The 25,967-nt window shown below is 38.3% G+C and overlaps 2 protein-coding genes across 7 annotated transcripts in view; one reads left to right on the top strand and one right to left on the bottom strand.

The window, feature by feature from the left end:
* Positions 1 to 16,433, top strand: part of LOC105380927 (TNF receptor-associated factor 4) — an 86,090-nt gene extending 69,657 nt beyond the window's left edge. For 3 of the 6 annotated variants that reach the window (XM_038117733.2, XM_038117732.2, XM_038117730.2), the window contains 6 exons: positions 9,739 to 9,843; positions 10,485 to 10,646; positions 11,061 to 11,210; positions 11,570 to 11,737; positions 11,976 to 12,236; positions 14,553 to 16,433. In XM_038117733.2, the coding sequence (XP_037973661.1) occupies positions 9,739 to 9,843; positions 10,485 to 10,646; positions 11,061 to 11,210; positions 11,570 to 11,737; positions 11,976 to 12,236; positions 14,553 to 14,906 (1,200 nt within the window). In that variant the 3' untranslated portion in view covers positions 14,907 to 16,433. Of the gene's footprint in view, positions 1 to 835; positions 1,144 to 9,121; positions 9,464 to 9,532; positions 9,658 to 9,738; positions 9,844 to 10,484; positions 10,647 to 11,060; positions 11,211 to 11,569; positions 11,738 to 11,975; positions 12,237 to 14,552 lie in introns of those variants that run through there. The other 3 variants (XM_048623362.1, XM_038117734.2, XM_038117731.2) reach the window with 3 other exon arrangements.
* A 731-nt stretch (positions 16,434 to 17,164) lies between these two features.
* On the bottom strand, positions 17,165 to 18,500 carry LOC105380926 (probable DNA replication complex GINS protein PSF2). The gene is made up of 3 exons (XM_011550536.3): positions 18,110 to 18,500; positions 17,599 to 17,869; positions 17,165 to 17,343 (listed from the first exon to the last, which is right to left on the bottom strand). Exons 1-3 carry the CDS (start codon positions 18,352 to 18,354, stop codon positions 17,269 to 17,271), a joined length of 591 nt encoding a protein of 196 aa, XP_011548838.1. The 5' UTR covers positions 18,355 to 18,500; the 3' UTR covers positions 17,165 to 17,268.
* Between the last annotated feature and the right edge of the window lie 7,467 nt (positions 18,501 to 25,967).

The raw sequence follows: 25,967 nt of genomic DNA, 5'->3' as shown, positions 1-25,967 counted from the left end.
CGCTTGATTGCTCCAACTGAACTCTATGATTAAAGTGCATTATCTCTGGTTTACGGACGCGTAAGCACTTTTTGACGTGCGTTAGTACTTTGATTTATTATCACGGCATTACCTCTAGGTGCGTAACATCCAATTTTAGGGACCATAGTCCGTGCTACCGTTATTGTTATACCATATTTCTGACTGCCCATTCTTCTCTTTTTTCGTTAATTATAAAAAAAAGTATTTAAATAGGTACATCTTAAGAGTGTTAGCGACTAATTTTTTTCTGGAATTATCTCTGTCAACTCTGTGAGATATATTTTCTATTATGATAGCTGGAATATGTGTCGTCTGTAAAGTTTTTTGCTGTAGAGAAATCCAGTCTGTTGGTAAACACGGCTGCGGCAGTAAGTAGGTTTTGCAAGTCTGTCGGAGACCGGTTCGATCGTGCGTCGATGATTCGCACACTCCTCTTAAAAGACAAACGTTTTATTAGATCTTATAAACTTTAAGTACTTGAGTATAAGAGTTTAATTTGACTGCAGAATTGCAGTATTTATTTAGATAGTGATGCCTTGCGAAATGGCGATAGGTATATATTCATACTCGCTGTAAGTATATCTGCAATAAAGTATTTTGTTTTGATTCTATTGAACTTTCTATTTTTGCCAATCTGGCAATACTGAACTGCGTGGCTTGACGTGTTTGCATTATTGGAAACCGCAACTCTCGCAGTCTCTACAATATAAATAAGAATATAAGTAATAACTTATACTAGAATATGCAAAAATTATTTGTCAAATACAAATAAGTACCTACATCTAAAACTGACAAAAAACGCAGACCTTATTAGTAACTTCATTTGAAATGAATCTATAAATATTAAAAATGAAATTAAACAAGTTACAACACGCCTAAGCTTCTGAGTTTATTTATTTAACTTGGTGATTAGTTACCTTATATAGAGAGGCAAGCAGGTATGGTATTCATGATGTACGTGGGCGAAAAGCTACTTAGCATAGCCAAAGTTGGTTAATTTTGCAGTTGCCACTCTTTCTTTGGTCATTGTAAGGTGTGGACTCTTTTATATTTTTTTAAAGTGTTAATTGCTTATCTCCAATCAACATGAGCTACGTGGACTTTTTATACGATCTTCTTGAGGTAAGCCTTTTGACTGTTACTCTTTATTGCTAAGGAGTTTTTATAACCTTAGTATACATATAACTAACTAACCTAACAGATAGCATTTACAGCGATTGCCAAAACACCTTTTGTTCTCATTTAGAACCCTAAATGTCCAATTAGATGTTACAAGTGGGTTTTAGCTCACATAAAGATAAACTCGATTTTATTCTCGGAACACTTCGAAAGCTGCGTGTGAACTGTGACAAGTTAGCTTGTTCGTTTGTTTGTAGTCAAGTCAGTGAGCGGTTACGCATTCATACGTAAGTTATTTCACGATCCACAGGACTACTAATGTGATTTTTACAGTTATGGGAACTAATCTATTTTTAAGGGTACGATTACACGGAATATTATAATTATGGTATCAATGCCATTGAAACCAGTTAAATGGGCAAGTATCAACTTGTAGTATCAAGTCTGAGGTATCTGTGATACAAATCAATGCTGATGCCGTCATGGAACGTGCGTGGATTTGCAAATAATATCCTTTTCCAATATCCATTCGAGTTCAAGTGATGACTTGAAACCATTGTTATTATAAACTTTATTTATATTTACATTACATCTGTATAAGTAAAATGATGGTAGGTATAACGTTTCCTATTTCAGTTTCATATTTCTGTGTCTTGTATAAGATAATATATGAAGAAACAAACTTTACTGACAAAGTCTCGATCGGCATTAAATAATTCCATTCTGCCGACATTAATTTTAACTCCATTTGTAATACGAAAAACCTGCAGTACGAACCACTTGGACTATCCCTGGTCTAAATTCTTTGGATTCCGCGCAATTTATTAGGAAAGTGCATACCCGATAGTCAGGAAAATCGCTATTAGTAAGACATTTGCCAGTCATCAGTGTGGGTTTCTAATCAGATTTTATAGGGTCTTTTATCAAGTTTATCTTAGTCTATTCTAGTGGTTAATCGGGAAGCCAACATGGGGACATAGTTTTTGTAGTAACAACGAAACACAAGTTAAAGGGCTAAAAGTAATATAAATCCTTAAAACTTGATTAACGACCGAAACATTTTCGTTGGATTTTCCATTATATAAAATATATCCGGATCAAACAATCACGACCCCTTTTAAAGGTAACATAACCCGTCTGTTTGTGCGTAACATTATCCATTTTCATTAATAATCATATTAAGTGGCAGCCACTTCTCAGTAATCTATTTCGAATCTCACAAGACAGTTATTTTTCTTGGTATCTCGGCCTGTGTTGAGTGGGAGCTTCTGTTTCGCTTTAAAACTTCTCCGTCACGATGACAAGTTCAACTTTTTGTGACCACCATGTTTTCTTTTTTAACTTATTAAAGTTAATGGCGTGAATGATTAAATCCCTTTATTAAAGAATTAGTTGTAATGTTTTGTTTTGTACTTAGAGGTAATGTTTTATCGTTTATGTTATTTTTGAACCCTTTATTATTGTTAATAAAAAGTTAGGTTTAAAAGATAATCCTGCTGGAATGTCATGTTATGCTACTGATAAGGTTAAGTAGGCATAGCAACTGATGCTGACAGAAAGCGATTTGTCAAACATCCTGTATCCTCGATAACAGCCGGCGCCATGCATGTCCGCTGGCGATATCCCGATGTCCGTATCATGTTTGCAATGTTGCTGACATTGCATCTCAAAATATGGATGAATATAAATATAAGCTCTTGTTTATAGAGTCTGTTGACCACGAACTTCTCTTCACCAAAAAGGTTTTCCCGCGGAATTTCAAGGATCAAAATAAGGTAATCTTTATTTAACCAAGCCTATATTTGGCCCCAGAACATGCGAATTTCAAAAATGAATACCTAATAAAAGTTCATTTTGAAATTATGAAGATGTGACATACGACCAAATATTAAGTGTAATAAATACCATATACCTATACAGTTAATATTTTAGAGTTAAGATGTTGAGAAATCAGAAAAAGACTCACAGAAATTGTGAAAAAGAAAAGATGTCACTGAATTTACGACGAAAACTTGGTTTTCAAGACATGAAACTGAACCCGAACACCATAAAAATGTTTTAACGACTGAACTATAAGTAGATGCCACTATTTTCTGTCTTAACAACGTAAATAGACATTTTTACGATTCCCTAACTAGGAAAGGACCACCTAAACTACGCTGCTCTCCGTATTAAAATAATTTTATGCTATGTTCACTTATTCTAATGTTAATAGTAGGTACATACATTAACATCATTTGTATGATTAAAACCTCTATTTTATTGGTTTATTCTATTATTCTATTGTTTTATTCTTGGTTGTCTTGAAACGAGTATTATAGTTTTATTAATATTTTGAAAAACTTTTTTTTATCTATGTACCTATCTATCTATTATGGTCAGTTTACATTATGTCTTATTGTCTTTTTCCGCATTAACCTATCACCAGTTAAAAATCATTATTTAACACGAGTAACTATTTGATGACGTGATTACAACTAGTCACCTTGGTGATGTACTACAAGCGATGGTTTTATTTTACCAGGCCGTTAGATGGGGAGTTAAAGGGTTAACGACTGCTCGCGGTTAAAATAAGTAGTTTTCTTTCATTGCTTTGATGTTTTATGGAGGCTCTAACTCTTTCTAAATAAATAAGTTCCCCTTTGGGTATGTTTCCGTCAAATAGGATTTGATTGATAATTTTATTTATTATCGTCAGGTGCATCCCAGTGGAACATTTTTAAATTGGACAATAATTTAAAATTGTAAATATATGTATATATTGGGCATAAATGTTCGCACTTACAAAGCCATTAATTTAATTGGCCGTCCGGTATGTAGACATTACCGGAGACTCGTTCTGTTTCGCTTTAAACAATTGCAAAATAAATATAGCATCTGCCATTAAGATTATGAGTAAGTAGTTTACATTGTGTCTCTGGGTCATGATCACGATTCACGGTACAGTGAAGCAGTTGCTATTTCATACCCAGTTATTTGCATAAGAGGAAGAGAAACCAGAAACCATAGTAGAGACCCCTATCGGGAAATCAAAATTGTTCGCGCGGTTTTCTCTCCAAATTAATGGTGACTTCCGGTGATCGCTCAATCTGCGCCGGCGCAGATAACCCCGGCTCCGGGACATTATCCAATTTGAGGTAATCGGTCTGTGGCTTACACTTTGTTGCTAGGGTTGCAATAATGATAATACTATTATTATAACATAGATAGAAAAGTATTCGACCTTAATTACGACCATAAAGATAAAGAACTTCTATCATTACTCACTTTGTGCCTATTACGCAACAAAATAGCTCTCGGAAGATTCACATTTCGAAATTAATAGTTCGTTTAATCGTTTGTCGGGGTGCGCACTTGACAGTTGACATTTCGACCTCATTGGCGGCTTCCGGCGCTTTCCGATCTCCACCCGTCGGCCATCTTTGATTGATTTATTGTGGATAGAACGGTAAATTGTGTTTACTCTTGTGATAACTAAGTAGCGTATTTAGATAATTGGATAGGTTCTCGTTAACTAAAGTGTTTGTTGTGTAATTGTTTACATAAAAAGTGAGAAGTGATTTGTCTATTGCTATTGCTAGTTATTATTATCTTAATGTTCTTTGACTTCTACTAGAGTGTTGGTGATATAGTTTTTTTTTTGGGAAAATCCTTCTGGCTTTGACCTCATACAAAGCTCTTGTTTCATTCACACGATTATGTTTAACATTTACTGCTGTAATGTTACGATCATTATACATTGAGGTCCGCCAGCGTCCAGTATCATGTTAGCAGTTATTACACACAGTGGCTGTAATAATATGTAATAAAATCACGTTACGTTACTGTATCTAGATTACCGCCATATTAGATCTGCCATCTTGGATTTGCGGTAAGATGATGCCCTCAAACTATGGTTGGTAGCGTATCGATATAGAATACTACTTATTTATAGCGTAGTCAGGCAAAATGGGGCTAGATAGGTATCAGTGGTATATCAAGACAGGTTACAAGAAATGTAGGCACCTAAACGTATATAACTGAGAATAAATTGTTACGTGATAATTAGTAGAAAGGTTCTGGAGTGGAGACCCCGTGTCGGCAAACGGCGTGTCGGTCGCCCCCCAACCCGTTGGTCTGATGATCTGCGGAAGGTAGCGGGAAGCCGCTGGATGCAGATGGCGGGTGACCGTTTGGGGTGGCGATCGTTAGGAGAGGCCTATGTCCAACAGTGGACTACGGAAGGCTGAGAGAGAGAAATAGTTACATTTGTAAAGAAAAAGATAGAGTTTGTAAAGGATCGTTAAGGAAGTGGATAGCTAAATGTCGGATGGCAGGTGTACGTGCATAGACTGCCTCAAGAGACATAAAAAATTACAAATGTAAGGTCGTGGTTAGTTTTCTGTTTGAACTTTGAAGTAATAAACTTAACCCTCTGAATTCAATTACTTTAACAGAAATTTCATTAATAAGGACAAATATAAAAGAAAGAATATTATCTGAGGCTGCTTCCAAAATCGTTCGAAAATATTTGACGATCAAAACTAATTTTCTGTTAGTATTTTCAGCACTGTCAGTTAGGTTCCGATCTGACGTCGACTGGCGTTTGATAAATAAACAAAACAAAAGCTCCATTATCGATGCATTAGCAATGAGTTGATGATTAATCGTCTGTCTGGCTGTCCATTGATGATTTTCTGAGCCCATGTTTATCTTTGTGAATGAAAGCGGAAAGCAATAATAGACATTAATTTCGGTCGCCTACGCGTGCCAGTCTTTTGTCCATGTGTTGGTAATTCGAATACCGAAGACATTCTCTCTGGTGGGTGTTCTGGCCTAGACTTTGACCTTCAGAGCTTGGAAGCAGGTAGGAATTTCTAGAAGTCATATGTATTAGCGTATGCTGCAAGCTAACTGGTAGTAGCTACATCCGCTTGGGGTCACAACAATAAACAATCCGTCATTTGTGTTTTCACGTGCAGGAAACAGTAAATTCTGAGGCCTTAAACATTCCAAGCTAGGTCTTAATAACCGTAATAAGTGCTTTCTTAACACCTCATTGTTAGGTATTACACACGACGCTACGGTTCCGCTAGCCACAGCCGGGCATCGAACCCTCTTCCGTCCAGTCGACGTGCAAGGGACCACTGATTACCATCTTGGTTTTTTTATTTAAATATACACATAATATGATGTACTTTTGGTATTGAGATTTAGGTTGCTCGGAAAAACCAACTTATGTGGCAATTAATAGGTTAAAAGCTTATGATTACCAACAACTCAAAAAACACATGCGGAGTTGTAATATTCCACTAGGAACATAACAGACGATAAACACAATTCTGCCGAACTTTTCATCTATCTTTTAAGCACGTTTTCTCCTGATTTTGACACAGTCGGACTCAGTCGGTCGAATCTAAAGCGGCACATCCAACTAGCAACTGTGCAAGTGAGCACTTCAAAGTGCTATCGGTTATTTCTGTGTCGTTGTTTACGTTCCCACGTCTGCGCCGATAGCCCGTCACCGGCCGTCAATCGGCAGGTCGTAAGTTTGAGGGTAGCCCTGTTGCCGCCTGTTGCTGTAACTTTCATGTCAACAACTGGGCTGTCGTTGTCACATGCGTTAGAAGGTGTTGTATTTAGTGTTGTTGACCCCGTAAGAAATATGGTGGTTGGTGATGTTTTAAGATTAACATTATAGTTATGTAGATGTGCGATATTTTTAAACTCAAATTAATTCCGTACGTAACTGTATTTAGCTGGAAAATTACATCACTTCATAGTAGAGCACGGCACTTCATGTCTGTTACACATTGTTACGTTTATGTCTTATTTGGTAAACAAAACGAACGCTTGTGATCTATATTGAGAGTAACAAAAACATTTTGTTTTCGGGCTAGCTAACAAATTGTCTATTGTTAGGATGGAGTGAAGAGACTTAGGGTCAGTCAGTAACATTTCAAGTCAGTCATAAAAAGTCTTGACTTTGTCCAAAAATATTAGAAAATATGCAGAAACCTGATGATTCGGATACAATCCAATACAGGCCAGAAAGAAAAGAAACAAATAAAACGCAGTTAGATATTTCATATTAGATAATTACGATCGCAATATATGTCCCGCCTACGTGTGTTGATCGGGACCGTTGCATCATGGCGCCCACGACAAAATACAACCTTCATTTGGAAACCAATAGGAAGTTTTTCAACCTTGGTGTGTACAGTAATTATGCACTTATTAATATTAAATTGAAAGTTATTGCACTGTTATCAGGATCATTCATTTTCATCTGCGCGATGTACATGATGAGCATAGTACCTATAGATAAGTGTGTGGGTGATACTTTTGCGACACTGTCTAGTATTTGTATTTGAAAGAGAATTTATAATCGAGCATTTTGAAATGGAATCTAACTAGGTATTTCCTCACTAAAAATATTCCCTACGATAATTTGAATGGTAACATGCTGTGGTGTATTTTAAAGTAAAACTAAAACCGTCGCAGCAAAAGCCTTATTTCCATCATCATAAGATAATATTACCCCTATAATAGAAAATTCATGCACATTCCATTCCTAATTAATTAGAATGGCGAATAAAAATGATATTAATTTACTTTTAATGCTGATTCAGTAGTAGATAGAAGGTTTTACGATTATATGTGGTGGGTGTGTGGTTAACCTACTGAGTTCCTTATATAGATGTGTTTTAGGAATTTGCTTATTTAACATTGGATTTTATTAGGTAATTAGTTAATATTTTGGAAGCACCACTCAATATTTTATTATTTAGGTAAAACATTTCTATTAGCATCAACATCGTTTGCCTTTCAGTGACACTTCTAAACTAATGATTATTCTACAAATGGCAGAAACATCCTCATTTCTCGTTATCCTTTTGCTTTCCAACTGTGCCGTACCGCTAAAGTGACGTAAGCGACGTTATCGTCCAGAAATCATGCGCTGTTGCAGTCCTGCGCCGCCGCGGCTCCACAACGCGTTCTAAAATTGAGCGATGCGGGAGAGTTCAACACATCACGCTCCATCTTTTTAGAATGCGACACAAATAACGTTCTATATTTGAAAATTTATACACCTTCAACGTCAAAATCATCTATCTCTACCATGAGCTTGCACTCAAAATTCAACTTTAAATCGAGAAAGTTAGCAAGTGCTTTTCTCTACCAAGTGGAAAAGGATTAGGTTCTTTATTTTGCGCAAGAGCACGGATCGTAAGGTAGAACGGTTATGCGGCAGCTCTGCCGTTGACCACATGCATCAATGTTTGTAAATCATCACGACCCATTACGTCCCCACTGCTGGGGCACGGGTCTCCTTCCAATGAAGGAAGGGTTTAGGCCTAGTCCACCACGCTGGCCAAGTGCGGGTTGGTGGACCCCAACACAAGCAAGCTTGTGCTGAGAGAGTTGTCGGGTAAGTGGGCAACCCGACTGTCAGATGTTTTTCAAGCCGCCCGAAGGCCTCTGACTAGGCTTAACGACTGCTACCGAAGCAGCAACCGGGACCCACGGCTTAACGTGCCGTCCGAAGCACGGAAGCGTCCAGAAAAGCACCACTTGAAATTGGTCACCCATCCAATGGCTGACCGTGTCAGTTGTTGCTTAACCTCAGCGATCAGTTACGATCACTGAGGCCCGCTCGACTACGGACGCTTCAATGTTTGTAAATAGAACGCTGAAACACTACAAGATCTTTGTCGACATCCCTGAAAGATTGGTACTATCGATACGGTCTTCATCCAATGCGGTGTAGATTCTCTTCCTTATTGCCGTGTTTAATGTTAGTAGAGCGATGGATGCTGAACGACAGTTCGTGGGAGGAAGCCAGATACTGTAATGTTCACGTACGGGCAACATGTTGGCCAGTGACATCTCCAGGCTATTACGAGATGCTTCGAATGGTACGAGCTTTAGCTCGGGCGTTGTTTACAAACAACCATAGATAAACTGCTCTAATGAACACATTAACATTTTTGTGTGAACATCGAATGCTGCAGCTATGATCTCTTTGTTTAAAGAATTATTTAGCTTTACAAAGGGCTCGGGTGCTTGTTCTTTATATTATCTACAGCTACTTTTGGAAGTGAAAAATCACGCTTATCTCCACACAAACAAGAGAACAGAGGTTCACGCACCATGCTGGCATCTGTTCGATGCACTCGTAAAGATAACGAAATTGTTTAGGCCAGAATGCTCATTACATATCAAGCCCTTGGAACAAACGCTCCTGTATTGTGTTAAATTAAATTATTTACAAGATTTACGCGCCAAAAGCTGCGGCCATTTTGCATATTTTCGAATGATGTGTTCCATATTCCAACACCCGGTACGTCCACGTTCGTTTTATATTCTCTTTTTGAGATGAGGTTTATTTTTGATCGCGTTGTCCTATTTAATACGTTATGCGCGTGGCCAGCGCTTCAATCAGTTTTACAGGAACGGTTGCGTTTAACGTTGTGTTTTCAGTTGAACATTTATCAATACAAAATGATTAAATTTATTGTTTCTAAAATTAAAAAGGTGCTCATTTAAGTTCTAATTTGTTTTGTGAAACCGTGTTAAGTTTTTCAAAGTGTTTACAAAAGTTTCTTTTTGTTACAGATCTATCCAGATCCCGAGTCGGAGAAGGCGATTATGGGATCAGTGGTGTACTGCATCCACCACAAGGAAGGATGCCAGTGGTCCGACGAACTGCGCAAGCTCAAGGTAAATAGGCGCTATTCCTATTCAAATATTTGTTATGATAAATCAATTTGTACTAGATGTACAAATGGGGCGCCACTATCGATCATTTCAAACATTTGCCTCTATGTCATGTCTGACACATTTCTTTATCTAAAATATGTTCTAGTAGGCACGTGTGACGGTTACTTTCATATCCATTTGTCGTTTACTTAACATAAACGCGATAATTTGTCTAACGCCTTCTCTCAACTAAATCACGTTACTGTTTGTTAATTAAGGGAAAGTTTTTATCACCATTGTCCACCTGGCTTTGTTAGTAACAGTAGTTTATACAATGAGTGGACTCGTGGAGGAATCTGGCATTGCGGCCTTGGACTAAAAAGATGTACGCAACGTACAATAATACTGTACTATCATCAATGGTTATCTGTAAAGCATTGATCACCGCTTCTAGCCAGGACACGTAACCCGTTTTCTAAAACTAAAACTACTTGATATAATAGTGACCTGTAGCTCTCGACAACTCGGTCATAAACTACAGGCACTATAACTTCAGTCAGACGGCAGTCTAACATCAGGGATCCATGGAGCAGTGGATCTAGCCGCTACACCGCCGATTCTAGCCAGGACCGTCAAACTACAGCCATCTCGTTCTCCCGCAGGCGCACCTGAACACGTGCAAGCATGACGCCGTGCTCTGCGCCGCGCAGTGTGGGGCCATGATCCCTCGCGTGCTGATGCAGGACCACCTTCGGTACACCTGCTCCCGGAGGCGCGCCAACTGCGAGTATTGCGGCAAGGAGTTCTCTGGAAGCGCCCTCGAGGTAAGGCGACGTTTTTTCATCATTCTGTTTGATAAGATGCCATCACAACCCAACTGACTCCAATGCTGGAGCACGGGTCTCCTTCCAATGAAGGAAGGGTTTTAGTCCACCATGCTGGCATAGTGCGGGTTGGTGGATGAGTTAGCTTTCATATATAACAGGAGATGAAAATTGTATAAAGATAAATAAATAAATAATTGCGAGTATGCTATATACTTTAGCATTACAAAAACAATAATTACTATTCGTTATCCTCGACCGTTCGAACCATCCGTATCATTCCAGATTAATAATGAATCAACCCGGAAAATCCTTGTAACACTGTCCCTTTCCATCGGAATCCGTAGGTATATATGTGCCATTTCAATCTTGCAAGTTTCACCCACTCCTAACACCAGCACCTACTAATTCCAGGAGCACCAAGGCAACTGCGGCCACGAGCCGGTCTACTGCGAGAACAAGTGCGGCGCCAAGGTGCAGCGGCGGCACACGCAGCAGCACATGCAGCAACACTGCAGCAAGCGCCTGGTGCCGTGCCGGCATTGCTCGCAGCGGTATACTCAGGTGAGGATAAGCTTGGTGCAGCTTCATTGGACCGGAACGAAACTTCGAGATCGCTTGCTGTAGCTTCATCGGATAGAAACAGCAATTGAGGTTTATGTTGCCTTATGGTACCTGCTGACTAGGATGCCAATGAAGTAAAGATTCCATGAGAGAGGTTTTTGACTTCTCTTACTATTCGGTGGGAGTTTGTTTACAGATAAGTTTGTTATTTGTTTTTGTTCACATCTCTTATAACGTAACAGCGTATTTAGGATTCCTTTTTAAATCCATCCATCGGAGAGATAATTTACCCCAACCCAACCCCATGTGTCTCACAAAGCCTTTTCAAGTCCAAACACTAACAATCCATCTGTCTCCAGGACACAGTGTCAGCTCACGGGGCGACGTGTGCCCGTGCTCCAGTTCCCTGCCCGCAGCGCTGCGCCGCCGCGTCCGTGCCTCGGGACGAGCTGGACACGCACCTGAGAGACCACTGCGCCGCCGCCGGCATGGCCTGCGCTTTTAGAGACGCTGGGTGTCGGTTTAAGGTAAGAGAGAGTTATCATTTAGGCATATAGGAATTGATTGGTGGGGTGTTTTTAGGATTTGATATGGCGTGTTTCGAAAACAATTTAAGCATTTTAATGAGCAGACAACCGCAGCTTGAGACGTGGGCGTCAGCTTCAAGCCCGCTAGTAGTTAGACGATAGTGATTTACTGACAGGATGAGGGCCGCTCGCTATGTTCAATTATGAATTTGACTGATCAATAACTATCTCTTTCCAGGGAACCAGACAAGCCCTAGACCGTCACACGGAAGACAGTTGCCAACAGCACCTGGCGCTAGTCTCTGCGCTGGCCACGAGACAAGCCCGCCAGTTGGACACCCTCCGCGCGGCCGTGGCGCGACTGTCCATCAACTGCTCCGGAGCCCTGGTCTGGCGAATCACGGACTGGGCGGCCAAGATGGCGGAAGCCAAATGCAAAGATGGCGTCGAGCTGATTTCTCCTGCTTTCTACACCAGCCAGTATGGATATAAGTTGCAGGTGTGTTGTGCTCTTAACTTTTTTTTCTGAGAGACAGATAACAGGACAGTGTACTCGTATTAAAGATTTTAAGACCTCCAAAGTTTATTTTGGATGAGCACCTCATATTAACACAACTCACACGATTTGCACATTGTTTTAAGGCAAAACATTACCGGCTTTATACCTCTAATGATTAGATGCAGTCATTATTAATGTCTAAGTTAAACTTGGATTCACGGGAGGTCGTAGGTAGGTAATTGTCCAGTCCAAGGTCTGAAGCGTTAAATTCCTTAGTTGAATCACGTTGATAGCCAATTTATTACTGTGAATCACACGGTATTGCAACAAGCGAAGCGTGTCTTTCTATAATATCCAGCCATTTCAGTGTATGTTTATTCAGGTGTCTTTTTATTCCTTTACTAATAACTTCTGGGCGTGTAAAGTTAGCACTAGGTACTTGCATTACATTATTCTGCATCCTTTGTACCTTTGTATATCGAAAATGATGTCTTACATTATTTCCATAATGTTGTCTTGGATTTGTAAAATCCATGTAACTTTATTTAATTTAAACATGCAATCCAGTAATAACAATTTGCTCATTACAAAATGACACACAAATTATCACGGCTGCCAGTTGACTGTTAGTAAACAAAGATACGTTTCAATTTAGCACCGTGAATAACGTTTCGGGATGAGTAAATCGTACGCTGTTACTACGCGCGCGGACGGAATTAGAAGCGGTTAGTCACAAAATTCACACGATGCAAGCGGAATACAAAATTACGCGCTGCGTTTACTTCAGCATTGACTTTACGATGTGTTGAAACTGTTATACATCGGTGTTAACACAGGATTAGTAACAGGTGTGAAATTTAGGATTCAGTTTGTTTTGAACTTGCATTCCGATGCAAATTGTATTAGGTCCTTACATATGAAATTGGCGTTTTCTATAGGAGGAACATAAAGTATTTTTAATGAAATATATTAAATTAATCAAAGTATGTACCATTGCTATGTATGCACTTTTGCCATCTCATAGGTAGTTCATTGATCCCCTTACTAAAAAAACCATTCGGGCGGGAATCAATAAAATCTTTGAAGGCGGTTTGGACTGCCCCATCGGAGTTGAATTTTTTTCCTTGCAAGTAGTTATCCAAATTGCGAAAAAAATGGTAATCTGTTGGAGCAAGGTCCGGAGAGTACGGTGGATGTCTAAGACATTCTAATTGAAGCTCCTCTAATTTGGTAGCCGTCTGTTGTGCAGTGTGTGGTCTAGCGTTGTCCTGAAGCAGCAGTGGCCTAGAGCGATTGACCAGCCTCGGTTGTTTAGCAGCTAGCTTTTCCATCATGGTTTGCAGTTGCTGACAATAGATATCTGCCGTAATCGTCTGGCCAGATTTAAGAAAGCTGTAGTGAACGACACCAGCACTAGTCCACCAAACACTTACAAGCAACTTTTTTTTAGTCAATTTTCGCTTAGGGCAGGATTTGGCTGGTTCGCCAGGGTTCAGCCATTGCGATGAGCGCTTCCGATTATCGTAGAGGATCCACTTTTCATCACAGGTAATGATTCGATTTAAAATTCCTTCATTATTGTGCCGGTTGAGTAACGTAACGCAGCAGTCGACGCGCGTTTGTCGGTTTGCTTCACTCAATTCTTGAGGTACCCACCTTTCAAGCTTTTTCACCTTCCCAATTTGCTTCAAGTGGATTAGAATAGTTTTATCACTAACACCGGAGCCTGCAGCTAACTCGGACGTGGTTTGCGATGGATCCGCTTCCACAATAGCCTTCAATTCTTCATTATCAACTTTGGTCTCCGGCCGTCCACGAGGCTTGTTCGGCAGGTCCAAATTTACAGAACGAAAACTTTGGAACCAAAAACGCACTGTGTTTTCTTTTGCGACACCGTCACCATACACCTCATTAATCCTTCGAGCCGTTTCTGCAGCACTGGTGCCACGGTGGAACTCATACTCGTAAATAACGCGATATTTCAAGTTTTCCATTTTGTAAACAGAGTGACACAAAGAAAAAAACAAAAGAAGAAAATACAAATGAATTAGGGGGTTTGAAACACAAATGCATGAGTAAATAGCTGTATGAATTTGAATTTGGAATTCCTAACCATAAAGGTAATATTTGAGATCAAAGTGGCCAGTACGACAAAACGCCAATTTCATATGTAAGGACTACTAAGGACCTAATATTCCATCGTACGGGAATTGCTCCCAACCCGACTAGATCTCCCTTTTCAATCGTATTTGACAGACGAATAAGAAGACGACAAATAATGTCTCCAATTCTAAATTTCCGTATCAATTTTTCCAGGCGTCACTGTTTCTGAACGGCAACGGAGCGGGCGAGGCGACCCACATGTCCGTCTACATCAAGATCCTGCCCGGGGAATACGACGCTCTGCTGCGGTGGCCATTCGCCCACACCGTGTCTTTCACCCTCTTCGACCAGAGTTCGAGTCCCGAGCGGGCCTGCAACATCGTCGAGAGCTTCGTGCCTGACCCCTCCTGGAAGAACTTTCAGAGACCCTCAAGGGAACCCGATGCGCTAGGCTTCGGTTTCCCAAGATTCGTTTCCCATGAAATGCTGAAGAAGAGGAACTTTGTCAAGGATGATGTCATGTTCTTGAGGGTCAAAGTCGATCCCAGCAAAATTGTCGCCGTTTAAATTGCTTGTAACTTTAAGATAGATATAGCTTTTGAAGTGTCATTGTTTATGTCGATTATTTTATTATGTTTACGATTTCTTAATCAACATTTACTAAAAGACTTTTTACTACAGTAAGTTGACTTAATTCCGTGGCTTAAATCTAAGTTTAGGGTTAGGTTAATGACTGAATGTTCAAAGTGGGGACGCACAAAATAATATCAAAACTCAGTCAATGTTATTTAGTCGTAGGTAAATTAAAAGTGAGTTGTAAATATTATAGTAATTTGACTACAGTAAGTAGTTTCAAAAATTATAGTAAGTTTTGTAAATAATATTGTGAATATTAGTTTTAGTTAAGAAGCGTTAGTTCGCTGCATTGTTATCCTTTCACCGAAGATCTCTTGTGTTTCATTGCCGCTATGAAGCTAACAAGCTGAGCATCTTTTCAAAGAAATACTTACTAAATTTAAAAAATCAAATACATATCTGAAAATCTTCCGCTACATCTTTCACTGTTTATGTATCTAAGTATGTTTATGTGACACACGTTTTTACGGTTTATCTGCAAAGATGGTGTGTTGTTTGATATTTTCCAGTGTTTAGACTTATTTTTGGTTGCCTTGTGACTTCATTTTAAAAGGCATTTTTAAAAGTAGTTTGGACAAACTTATTCTCCTTTTATATATATCTTGTACAATTGTTCTTCAATCTTTGAAACATGCTTGGCTTGTTAAATCGGCAGATCTTTGTATATATTCTCTGTATACAAGCTTATTTATCAAATAACTAAAAGTTTTATTGAGAAAATCTTGTACATACACGACATTCTGTTACGGTCAATACTATTTAAGATTTTGTATATTTATAACACTATATACTTACTTACTTTTAAAGTCTGACATTGTCTTACTGTGTGTTTAAACCTAGCTGGAGTTAGACCAAAGTTTTGATAGCTTTGCGTGAATCAATGTACATTTCTACGCGAAGCTTTTCAGTTTTAATAACAGGGCTAAAGCCCCAGTTATATTTGTGTTTAAAATATCTATACCTTTAAGCATATTTTCAAATATAACGTGTGTGCTTTTAAAAACTTATTATTCTCATGGAATTTTAGTCAACAGTAGGCATTAGTACCTAGGTAATGTATGATGCTTTTAAATAAAATTGTTTCGCCAGTATAGTTTATAATTAGATCTCTCTGTGCTTGCTTTAAAATACGATTTTTCATCTCAACTGAAAATTATACATTCCACAAAAAATACTTTTACTTTAAGCCTGGTAACTTTTAACCTTTCCCGCTCTCATAATATATCTCCTTATTAAGTGTGTACCTTTGAAATTTATGCATTTTATCTCTTACTTAGTATCTAGTTAATTGAATTTTAGATTTATTTAGAGCCTTAATAGTTTGTGAACAATGAGACTAACAAAGAAAATTTAGCCTAAGTTTAGATTAAAGTATTTAAGGCAGCGTTTTCGCTTTAGTTTTGTAAGTCAGCAATTTTGTACATGATGAAAAATATAATTATATTTTTTTCTTATAAACCATACCTTTTATTTTTATGATTCATCTTTCTAGGCTTATGTATTTAGGTACCTGAGCTGCGATTTCTTCCATATGTCTAAGTATTGTGCACAATGATAATTCATATAACTGAATATATTTATAATAACTTTGCTACAGCCTAAAATTTACTACATGTTATGTGACCAGATATTTGCAGCATAAATTTTAATGGATATGCCATGAGATACAGTCTAACTCGTACTTTCGGTACTTAGTAATCAACAAAGAGTAAATAGTACTCTTACTTGAAAAGAGGCAATACAAAGCTGTTCGTCTTAAAATATCATTACAATTAGTAAGAGGAAATTACATGGGAAGTACGTGTTTTTACTCAGTTCGAGACATACCCGGGTACGCGTTGTTTTATGGTTCGACAAGTGGCAGACACGAATTTGAATAGCGCAGGAGAGTCGCCACCTAGCGGTACACGCGGTGCACTAGCCCCGCGCCATACAAATTTATGTAATTTTCTCTGCTAAGGTAGGTACTATCTATATTACTACTATGTATCTGTTACTGCAACCGGTTAAAAAAACCTACACTTGGTGTTTAGTGATAGGGATAGTTCTGGTTATTCCTTGATCATAAAGTGCACAGAATATATGTGTTTAATTGGCTATCTTGACTTTTAAGTTTTATTCCCTTGAAAACATGTATAGCCTGATTAGTTAAAATTGAACTGCCTAAGACAGCTAATAAAAATCCTTGATCTTTGTTGATGTAATGTAAACCTTATTTATTTTAAAAAATATCACATTGGTTTGTTTGCAACTTAGAGGTAAAGACTTAAGTTAAAATAGTATAAATTAATACCTAAATATTCTGTGAGCTACCGGACTGGCTGAAACTTGAAGTGTTCAGGCTTGGTTGTATAGTCTTCTTGGCCATCTGAAAATAATATAATACAGGTTAGAATAAAAGATAATAATTAATGGATATTCCTTGTATATTTTTTAATGTTTTATTAATGTTTCAACCACCACTATTATCTACAAACAAAACAGCTAAAAGTGGATCAGCATGGTGTTGGATGGTCTAAGCTAAGTAAGATAGGAAGTTTGGGAGCAGGTACTACTAGTTATATAATTAAAAGTGGGCCTTGTACAGGGTTAACACAGCCATAAAAAAAACATTGTTACTTACAGATTGTATTCTAAGCAGGTCATCCATAGCAGACGGCAACAGTGGTTTGACCGAGTTTATTTCCATCATGGTAAGATGGTCAAGTCTACCGTAGCTGCCTCCAGACTTCATGAGGGTATCCATGGAGGTCCGCAGCTTGGACATGCGGATGTCCCAGATGTCCTTGATAATGGTCTTGATCTCACCGGCGCGGGGAATGTCTTCAGCAGCAGCTCCGAGAATCAGCTTCGCTTCCACCATGTAATGTTCGTTTGGCATTTTTGTGAAGAATCTGAAAGTTAGAAAGGTTACCGTTAAGCACGGACAACTACAGAGAAAGTTGAGCTCCCAACAGTATACTTAAACACATATGAGCACACCAACCAAACAGTAAGTACATAAGTACATCACTTCTAAGTAAGTATCTGATGTTTAGTTCAAGTTCTACAAGGTCTTTCAAAGGGAGAAAGGGAGAAATTTATAGGTAGGTTCTATATCAATTCATAAAGCTGCTACTAACACTGTAACTTACCTTGATGTTTTTTCTGCTTCTTTTATGGTTTCTAGAGCGTCGATGTCCATCCAGTCTGGAGGGACTATTCTACACTTTTGTTTCTGTTTCAACATGACCGCCAGCCACAGGGGTACGTTCATCGGCAAACCGGCACGGAAAGGACCAAATTCACCGCAAATTAAGTAAATTTTATCGTAAGTAAAGTTAGGTATCACACTCACTAGCCTATTTTCACCAATAAACTCAATTTCGTAAGGGTCCATTGTGATTTTATGTAGCCACTGTGTTTGTACGGGGGTATTTTAGTAAACAGGGTTTATTTAGATTTGATAAAGAATGTAAAAATCATGTGATAAACAAAATTAATCAAAATAAACATGAATGAATCAACAAAACAAAGCTGCATTGAATATGATTGAATTGACATAACACTGACAGATGTCATTGAATATTTACGCGGGAAAACTTTATGTTAAGTACGTTCATGTAGCTATAAATCATTGCAAAATTGAAAAAAACTGCGAAAAAAAAGTAAGAATTTTAATATTTTGGTTCTGAATTATTAAAACAAATATTATAATCATACGTACTTAGTTTCATTTATACTTTCAAATTTCAACCCTAACAGGTTTCTGACGCACTATTCATTTGTAACCTAAATGTATTTAATGTATTCTTAAATAAATAAATAAAATAAAATAAATAATAAATGAAACTAAGTAAACCTACTAACCTACCTACAATACATTGCATTTCCATTTCATTTTAAAATACTCAGTTGCTGCCATCTAACGTAAAATGGTGACAACTTAACGAATGACCACGTTTATCAAGCTGTCCCAAAGCTGTCCACATCACATTAGGTACATGACAGTGTGCAGGTATTAGTTCAGCAAGAAACGACTAGATGGAGTTTATTCAACTTTTTATTAGTTCATTAAATGACTTGTTCAGCGCAATCATCAGTGGGCGTTCGTTGGGCCGGTCTGTACGCAGCTTCAGACGGGAGCAAAGTGGTGGTATTGTATACCTAGTACTTAGTAAGCGAAACAATCTCCAATCAACAGAAAAACAAAAACGCCATCCAACAGAATCCTGGCTGCAAATAAATGAAACAAAACAGCGTTTAATCAACTGAATGGCATTATCGAACGGAATCGTTTTGGCAAAGTGCAAACTCCTAATTACTAGCAGTAAATTAGGGTGGTCGGTTGACACTGTCTCAGACGTCGGATATTTATGAGGGTACCCTTGTCGCGGGCCCACTGCCACCCCGGCAGGCGACGACGATGTCTATCACTTCTACGTTTTCATAGTTGCCTAGTACAATTTTACAGTTGGTCACCATTTTGGACTGAAGTTTCCCGCCCTTCAAAATAGTGCGTGGTCACCCTAACTATAGCGTATTGTTTAGACATTTTCGAAATTAACATGCAAATATTTAGAACCATGAATATATGTATTGTATAGGACCTCATCATAGGATGCATTTAGTTCATAATTTTCACGAATATGAAGCTGAAACTGAGATCTGCAGTGCCCTAGCTATATGTATATATATATATATATATATATATATATATATATATGTATAGGTATACACGATACAAACCTAGTTAAGCTTGAAGGTGTCTGCAAGGTTTCTTAGAAAGAGGGTGAGGAGAGGAGGGTAGGAAACACAAGACATTCATGTCAACACATAAATCTCAGTGGAGAAAAAAGCATTATCTCCGCTCCTTCTCCTTAAATCTGGATACAAATTCGTGAAATCGCTCGCAAATTCACTGAATTCATTTAAAACCCATTCCGCTTCTCGCGTATACGCCTTTTTTGGCCATAAATATGTCACCGTCGACAGTCTGTATCTTTCAGCGCCATCTTGCGTCGCACCCCGTAATTTGTATGCGAGTCACGCTACTAGCCGCTAGGTGGCGCTACCTGTCACTCAAATCCCGATATCATCTCTCAAAGTAAGTATACTTACCTACTTTGATAATTTTAAAATTATTTTCTCTGTTTGCGGGAAGTTAGGGCCCAAGGGAAGTGTTGGCGAAGTTTGTGTAAAATCGTCTTTTATGTCGCGACACAGCTCATTATTAAGTGAATTATTATAATTACTGTTGGCCTTTGCTGTTGCATAAAAGTTTGTGAGCGCGAACGTCCTATCTGGGAATAAAGTTGTTGCCAACCTTTGGATTAAGTATCATTTTATGCGACGCGAGACTAGATCCAACATAGTAAGGTAAAAGTTTAAAAATATTTATTTTGAAATAGCTTGTGAACTTAAAAAAAAAAACAAAGTGACTCGTATGTCATTTAAAAAAAATACACTGATACCAAGGTACATACACATTAATAATTTTCAAACGGTACCAAGGTATGTAGGTATAGTTCAGTAAAAAATAGTTATCCCAGTGCATTATATTAAATATAACCTTTAAGTATTCTTCCCCGAACTAATTGAAATCAAAGGTAAGGTATTCACGTGTTGTTATATACTTATAACAACACGTGAATACCTTACCTTTGATTTCAATTAGTTCGGGGAAGAATACTTAAAGGTTATATTTAATATAATGCACTGGGATAACTATTTTTTTTACAACATGCCAGCCTACATTTACAGCCTTTCATTTTAAAATACGTCGTGACGTATTTTAAAATGAAAAAAATAATTATGAAATATAAAACCAGAACCCAACTGTGCAATACCCCTGCAACACATTGGGCAAAATGCAAAATCGCTTAAGAGTCGGCTACTCTTAACTTATCTCTTATGGCAAAATCTTAATATTTCAACTGAAACTTAAGTTGGGTTTAAGTTCCGCCTACTGGGGCCAATTAGACTCGTTTACCGCCTCCCGATAATAACTTAACTCCAACATAAAGGCTTGTGCTTAATAAAGTGCGAAAACTTCAAGATAAAATAATATAAAAAGGTACCTACTAGTTTATAATCTAACTCATGTAAAAGTTTACTAAAGCAGCTTAGATACTCGATTCAATTCGTAGTTTTCGTCATACACTGTCTATAATTAAGTCTATAATTAAGAAATTTTCACATAGTATTTCCTTCACTTTCGTTTTTCATTGATAGGTACTTTATATTTGTTTAATTTAGATACAGTGTTTGATACGTACATAATGTAACTAACCAGTCAATCTCTTCACAAGTCCACAGCGGCCGGTTATTATGTAAAACGCCTAAGTCACCGCACGGATGGACCCGCTGATATACGTTATGTCTGCCAAAAATTCACCGCCGAACAACTTTGGTGATTTCCAATGAATAATGGCGCGAAAATGTTGACTAACTCTGATACTTTGATTTGGTTCGGCTGATTTTATCGAGCCATAAATTTTGGAAATATCCACCCCGGTTCAGGTTGGAAATTATGGGAAAATAATTTTTAATGATAATTTTAAATGGAAGTGGGAGCTAGGCATGTTAAATAGCAGTGGTTTGGTCAGCCAAGCTACGCGCCTGTTTTTTTCAGGATGCGGGTTTAAAAATTCGGATCGTGTGATTGACAGTGTGTCAAATTGTCAATAAGTCCTTTGCAACTTATGTACAGTGTATATACCAACTATCGTCGTTATTATGGTGAAGGAAAACTTTGATTTAGATTTGGGACTCTTAGTACAGCACAACATTTGGAAAATGTTGTAAAGACACAATGACATGTGAAAAGTTGTAAACCCACAAACCCTCAGTGGAGCAGCGTGTTGGGAAATGGCCCAAGCTTAGGAAGGGAGTTAAGACCTTATGCACAAAGGTTCTTCGTTAACAATTCTCCCACAGATGAAATGCCTAGTAAGTACCTACTTAAGATACCGGCAGTCTGGCATGTTATAAAAAGCTCGCTTAAAAGCAAGATAAATAAATGAGCGAAATGATTAAGATAGTAACACAAATAGTTAGGTCATCTATGATAGTACTTATAAAAATATTTGAATTTCCAAACTTTTTGGATTCAACTACATATTATGCTAAGTCAACAGGGTCCAAAATAGCGTGACTTTTCCGTACGAGCCACCGCCAGGGACCGTACATCGCGGCGATACCGGCTCACAATTGATGAGTGACTGGTTTACGGCAGCGAACGTGTTAACAGTATGTTCAGATTGCGCGCCCCGAGTTACGGCTTCGCTCGGTGTCGGCCAACGTGTTAATTGATCGCCGTGATAGTTTGTCCGCTGATTAGGCACTTTTTGTTTGTGTATTTTATTAGTATAAAAGTGCTTTCGCAAAATATACTTACTAAAAACCATTATTTTTTATGTAATTGGGCTATATATTTAAGGTCCATTATGGTTATCATCAGCTGATGCTTTTTGAACTTCATTTACTTCAGCCTTCCTCGGTTACGTTGAATACCAATAAGAAATATATGAAAAAAAACATGATACATGTAACATGGAGGGATAAAAGAGAACAAAAAACTATCACCGACACTAGGGCGTGCAAAACCGGTTAACCGGTTAACCGGAAAACCGGTTAACCGGACAATATATCACGGTTTTTCATAACCGGTTTTGAGAGTTCAAAACCGGAAACCGAAAACCGGGTTTTCACCGATTTTGATCGTATTTTTATATACTTTTTTACATACATTAGAAGTTGAACCCATAAACTCTAAAAATAAAAGAATTTGTATATCGGTTGGCACACTGATGGACACTAGATTAATGGTGAAACTCATAAAAAAAGCACTAAAATATTGTATGGAAATTGAGTGACGATTTTCTGGTGCACATGCCGGCACTCTGCCTAGGCGCAGTAAAGCAAACACGACGTCAGTGACCGATGTGTGCGTGTGAGTTCACATTTTTTGCTGTATGAAAACTTATTGCTGTGTGAAAAAAGGTACTCTGGGTGCACATAATTATAACGGTGAAATCTGGCCCAATAAAGCACAACAAGGTGGTCTTCATACAAACTCTAGGTAAAACAGGACTGCATTGACCGTTGTTGAAAATATAATTAGGCCAAGTGCGGGGACTGCATTCGACGTTATGGACTTTTTTCATGAAGTGTTGAGGACGTCAAATCAAATGCAGTCGTGTCCATCAATGAGTTAGGCTTTCTTTCGTTGCGTTGATATGAACAAATCTGTAATAGGTACATCAAAAAAACATTCATCATCTTACTGCTACTATAAAGTGGTCGTAAGAATCAATTCAGACTATAAATGTTTTTTTTTTCAAAATCTGCCTGTATGTTTAAAATATACAATTATTGATGATAACAGAACGATATAAAAACACCATTAAGGTGCCACACACTTTTTTTTAGATGTGATAACAGTAAGTACTATGATAATTCTTATTTAACTTTTTTTCCTGTTCACTAAATTATTAATTTGTCATATGGTTGATTAAAAATAGGTAAGTCATAAAAAATGTTTTATTCGTATGTTTTGTGGATATCTCTATCTAAGAATATGGGTTCCTTGTTTAATTAGTACTGTATGACAAAAAATATTTAAGTAATATCAAAATTACCCGGTTTTGAGGCTGAAAACCGAAAATTCAAAACCGGTTTTGAAAACCTTCCGGTTTTGCACGCCCTAACCGACACCCGATTCCGTAACATGAACAAAAGAACAACACGAGCCATCAAACCGATCCACTCAGCAGCGCCGCATTACAGAAAACTTTCTAAGCCCCCCTCACACGACCAATAAATAAGGGGGGCCACAACAAAAACTCTGAAACCGTCAGTTCGACGCATCACCCCGCTCAGATTTCATTACCATAAAGAACCTTGGTGCCTTAAAACCCCCCTGTTGGATGTAAAAGGTGACGTACGCCGTCCAGCGTCCCTGACCCGTCTGGGTCTTGCCGCCGCCCCCGATTCGCCCTATTTTGTTGGCTTACGGGAGGCGGGGGAGGTCTGGGGAATTTGGAGGAGTGAGATCCCCAGGCGGGTTGGGTATGCGCAGTAAATCGTCATAAAACTGTCTCGGGCCATGATGTGACGCTGCCCGCGGGGTAATTAAAGAACAATTTATAGTTCGTCCCCCCCCCCGCTAGGGGGCGGTGAGATGACGCCGTCTCCCTCAAGGATATCGATGGGTGCTGTATGCCTCGGGTTCGGATGTAGCTTCAAGTTACGTAATGTTACGAATGTAATGTTTGCGAATCGAAGTTTTACGATACAAAGTTATAGAATAATACAATTCTAATAATTATATTTATCGTTGTTAACGTAGCCCTTATTAAAAGCGGTTTTCACACTGCCACGCATCTCGCTGTATGTTGCGTGAATGCGTGTCCCACGTTGCTCGTAAGTTTTCCCGTTTGTATAGAAACACGCACAGTCCAATACACAGAAAACGCATCAACACGTTCATGCGACAGCAGCGTGATGTACAGTGGGAGAACCGCCTTATGAAATTCATCGATGACGCCTACGACGAATTTCTTACGAAATAACCTAACTTTTGTGCAAGAAGCGGCTCATCTGTCTGTCCATAAACCGCGAAAGTCCGTCCGAAGCGCAAATCCGACGATGTCTCTCAGCACTAAGTTTAATTAATAACCTTCCAACCCCCCACCGGGGATGGCCGGGATAAAAATTAAGCGTTGATGTATGAATAGATTAGCCAAACGAAACGTTTCTCTTACTTTGCGGTTAAGTTTTTCGTCCCCATTTTGAGGGTTAGCTTTTACATTTTTGCTGATACAAAAGAATTTGTAACTGTGCACCGACTTTGAGTTGCTTATATACTTATGTTGGTACATCCTTTTAATAATTGCTAACAATCATAAGAGTCAATGAGTTATTTTATTTACTTTATTCAGGAAACGAACAGACACAAACAATTTCACAAATATTATAAGAAATAGGCATGTAGTTCCATAACAAAAGATATAAGTAATACACTTATATGTATTAATAAAGTTCTCAAATAAATGCTATAGAGAAATTGACGAGAATTCATCAATTTATTTTTGATGAGCTTTAGTTAATTCCCTAAAGCATAAAATTTACTTAATTTGGTAAGCATCCAATAGAAATTTAGCCATTCTCAAGTCCTAAAGAATATAAAGAAAACATACAATTTTCAAAAAAGGAAAGCCCTTACCATTCAAATCCGAAAACCGTTAAAACAATATCGTTTACCAAACGCACTTAACCCTCAATCGACTGCGGGGTACAATTGTGCCAAACCGGTGTTTATATGCCATAAACGACAAAGCAGACGACACCAGTTACATAAAATCAAATCAACAGTTATCCAGCCGCGCGTACCGACGGGGTTAACTCTTCATGTGGAGTGAGGCAGGAATATCTAAACAAAACTGTTGCAACAAGCATTCAGAGATCGGATGACACCGATTAAAAACCTTAAATGATTTAAGTGATAATTTCAGTATACAATAAATGTCGAAAATTTATATTTATAACTATATACTATATAGGTATAGTGTATTTAGTATAATGTTTAAAAACAAAGATACCATCAGACACAAAAACACAAACAAAGGTAAGAACGGCCATTCCCACACCAACAAATACGGCAGTCTTCATAAACACTAATCCCGTGCATTAGCAACCTCCGCACAAGCCGGGCCTAAGCCTCATGTCTTTAGGAGGGGGACGCGAGCCTCGAGCCGGTGACTGACGGACGGGCATGCATTCAAATCGGTTACTTTAGCCGTCGCCCCGCTAGTAAACAACCTCCCCGGCCAATTTGAACAGAGTTTGTTGACGACGCAAATGCCCGATTTAGGGTTACGTTTCCGGTTTAATTTGCACTTAATATGTTTTTTTTGTTTGGTACAGGTTTAATATTAAATAATTATTTTAGTAATAATCACGTCTGTAAAATACAATGCCATAGCAAACTATAATAATTTATTTACTACG

Source organism: Plutella xylostella, chromosome 10 (genome assembly GCF_932276165.1).
Source record: "Plutella xylostella chromosome 10, ilPluXylo3.1, whole genome shotgun sequence".
Lineage (NCBI taxonomy): Eukaryota > Metazoa > Arthropoda > Insecta > Lepidoptera > Plutellidae > Plutella > Plutella xylostella.
Note: the sequence above shows the minus strand (reverse complement) of the source record. Positions and strands in the feature narration are given on the sequence as shown.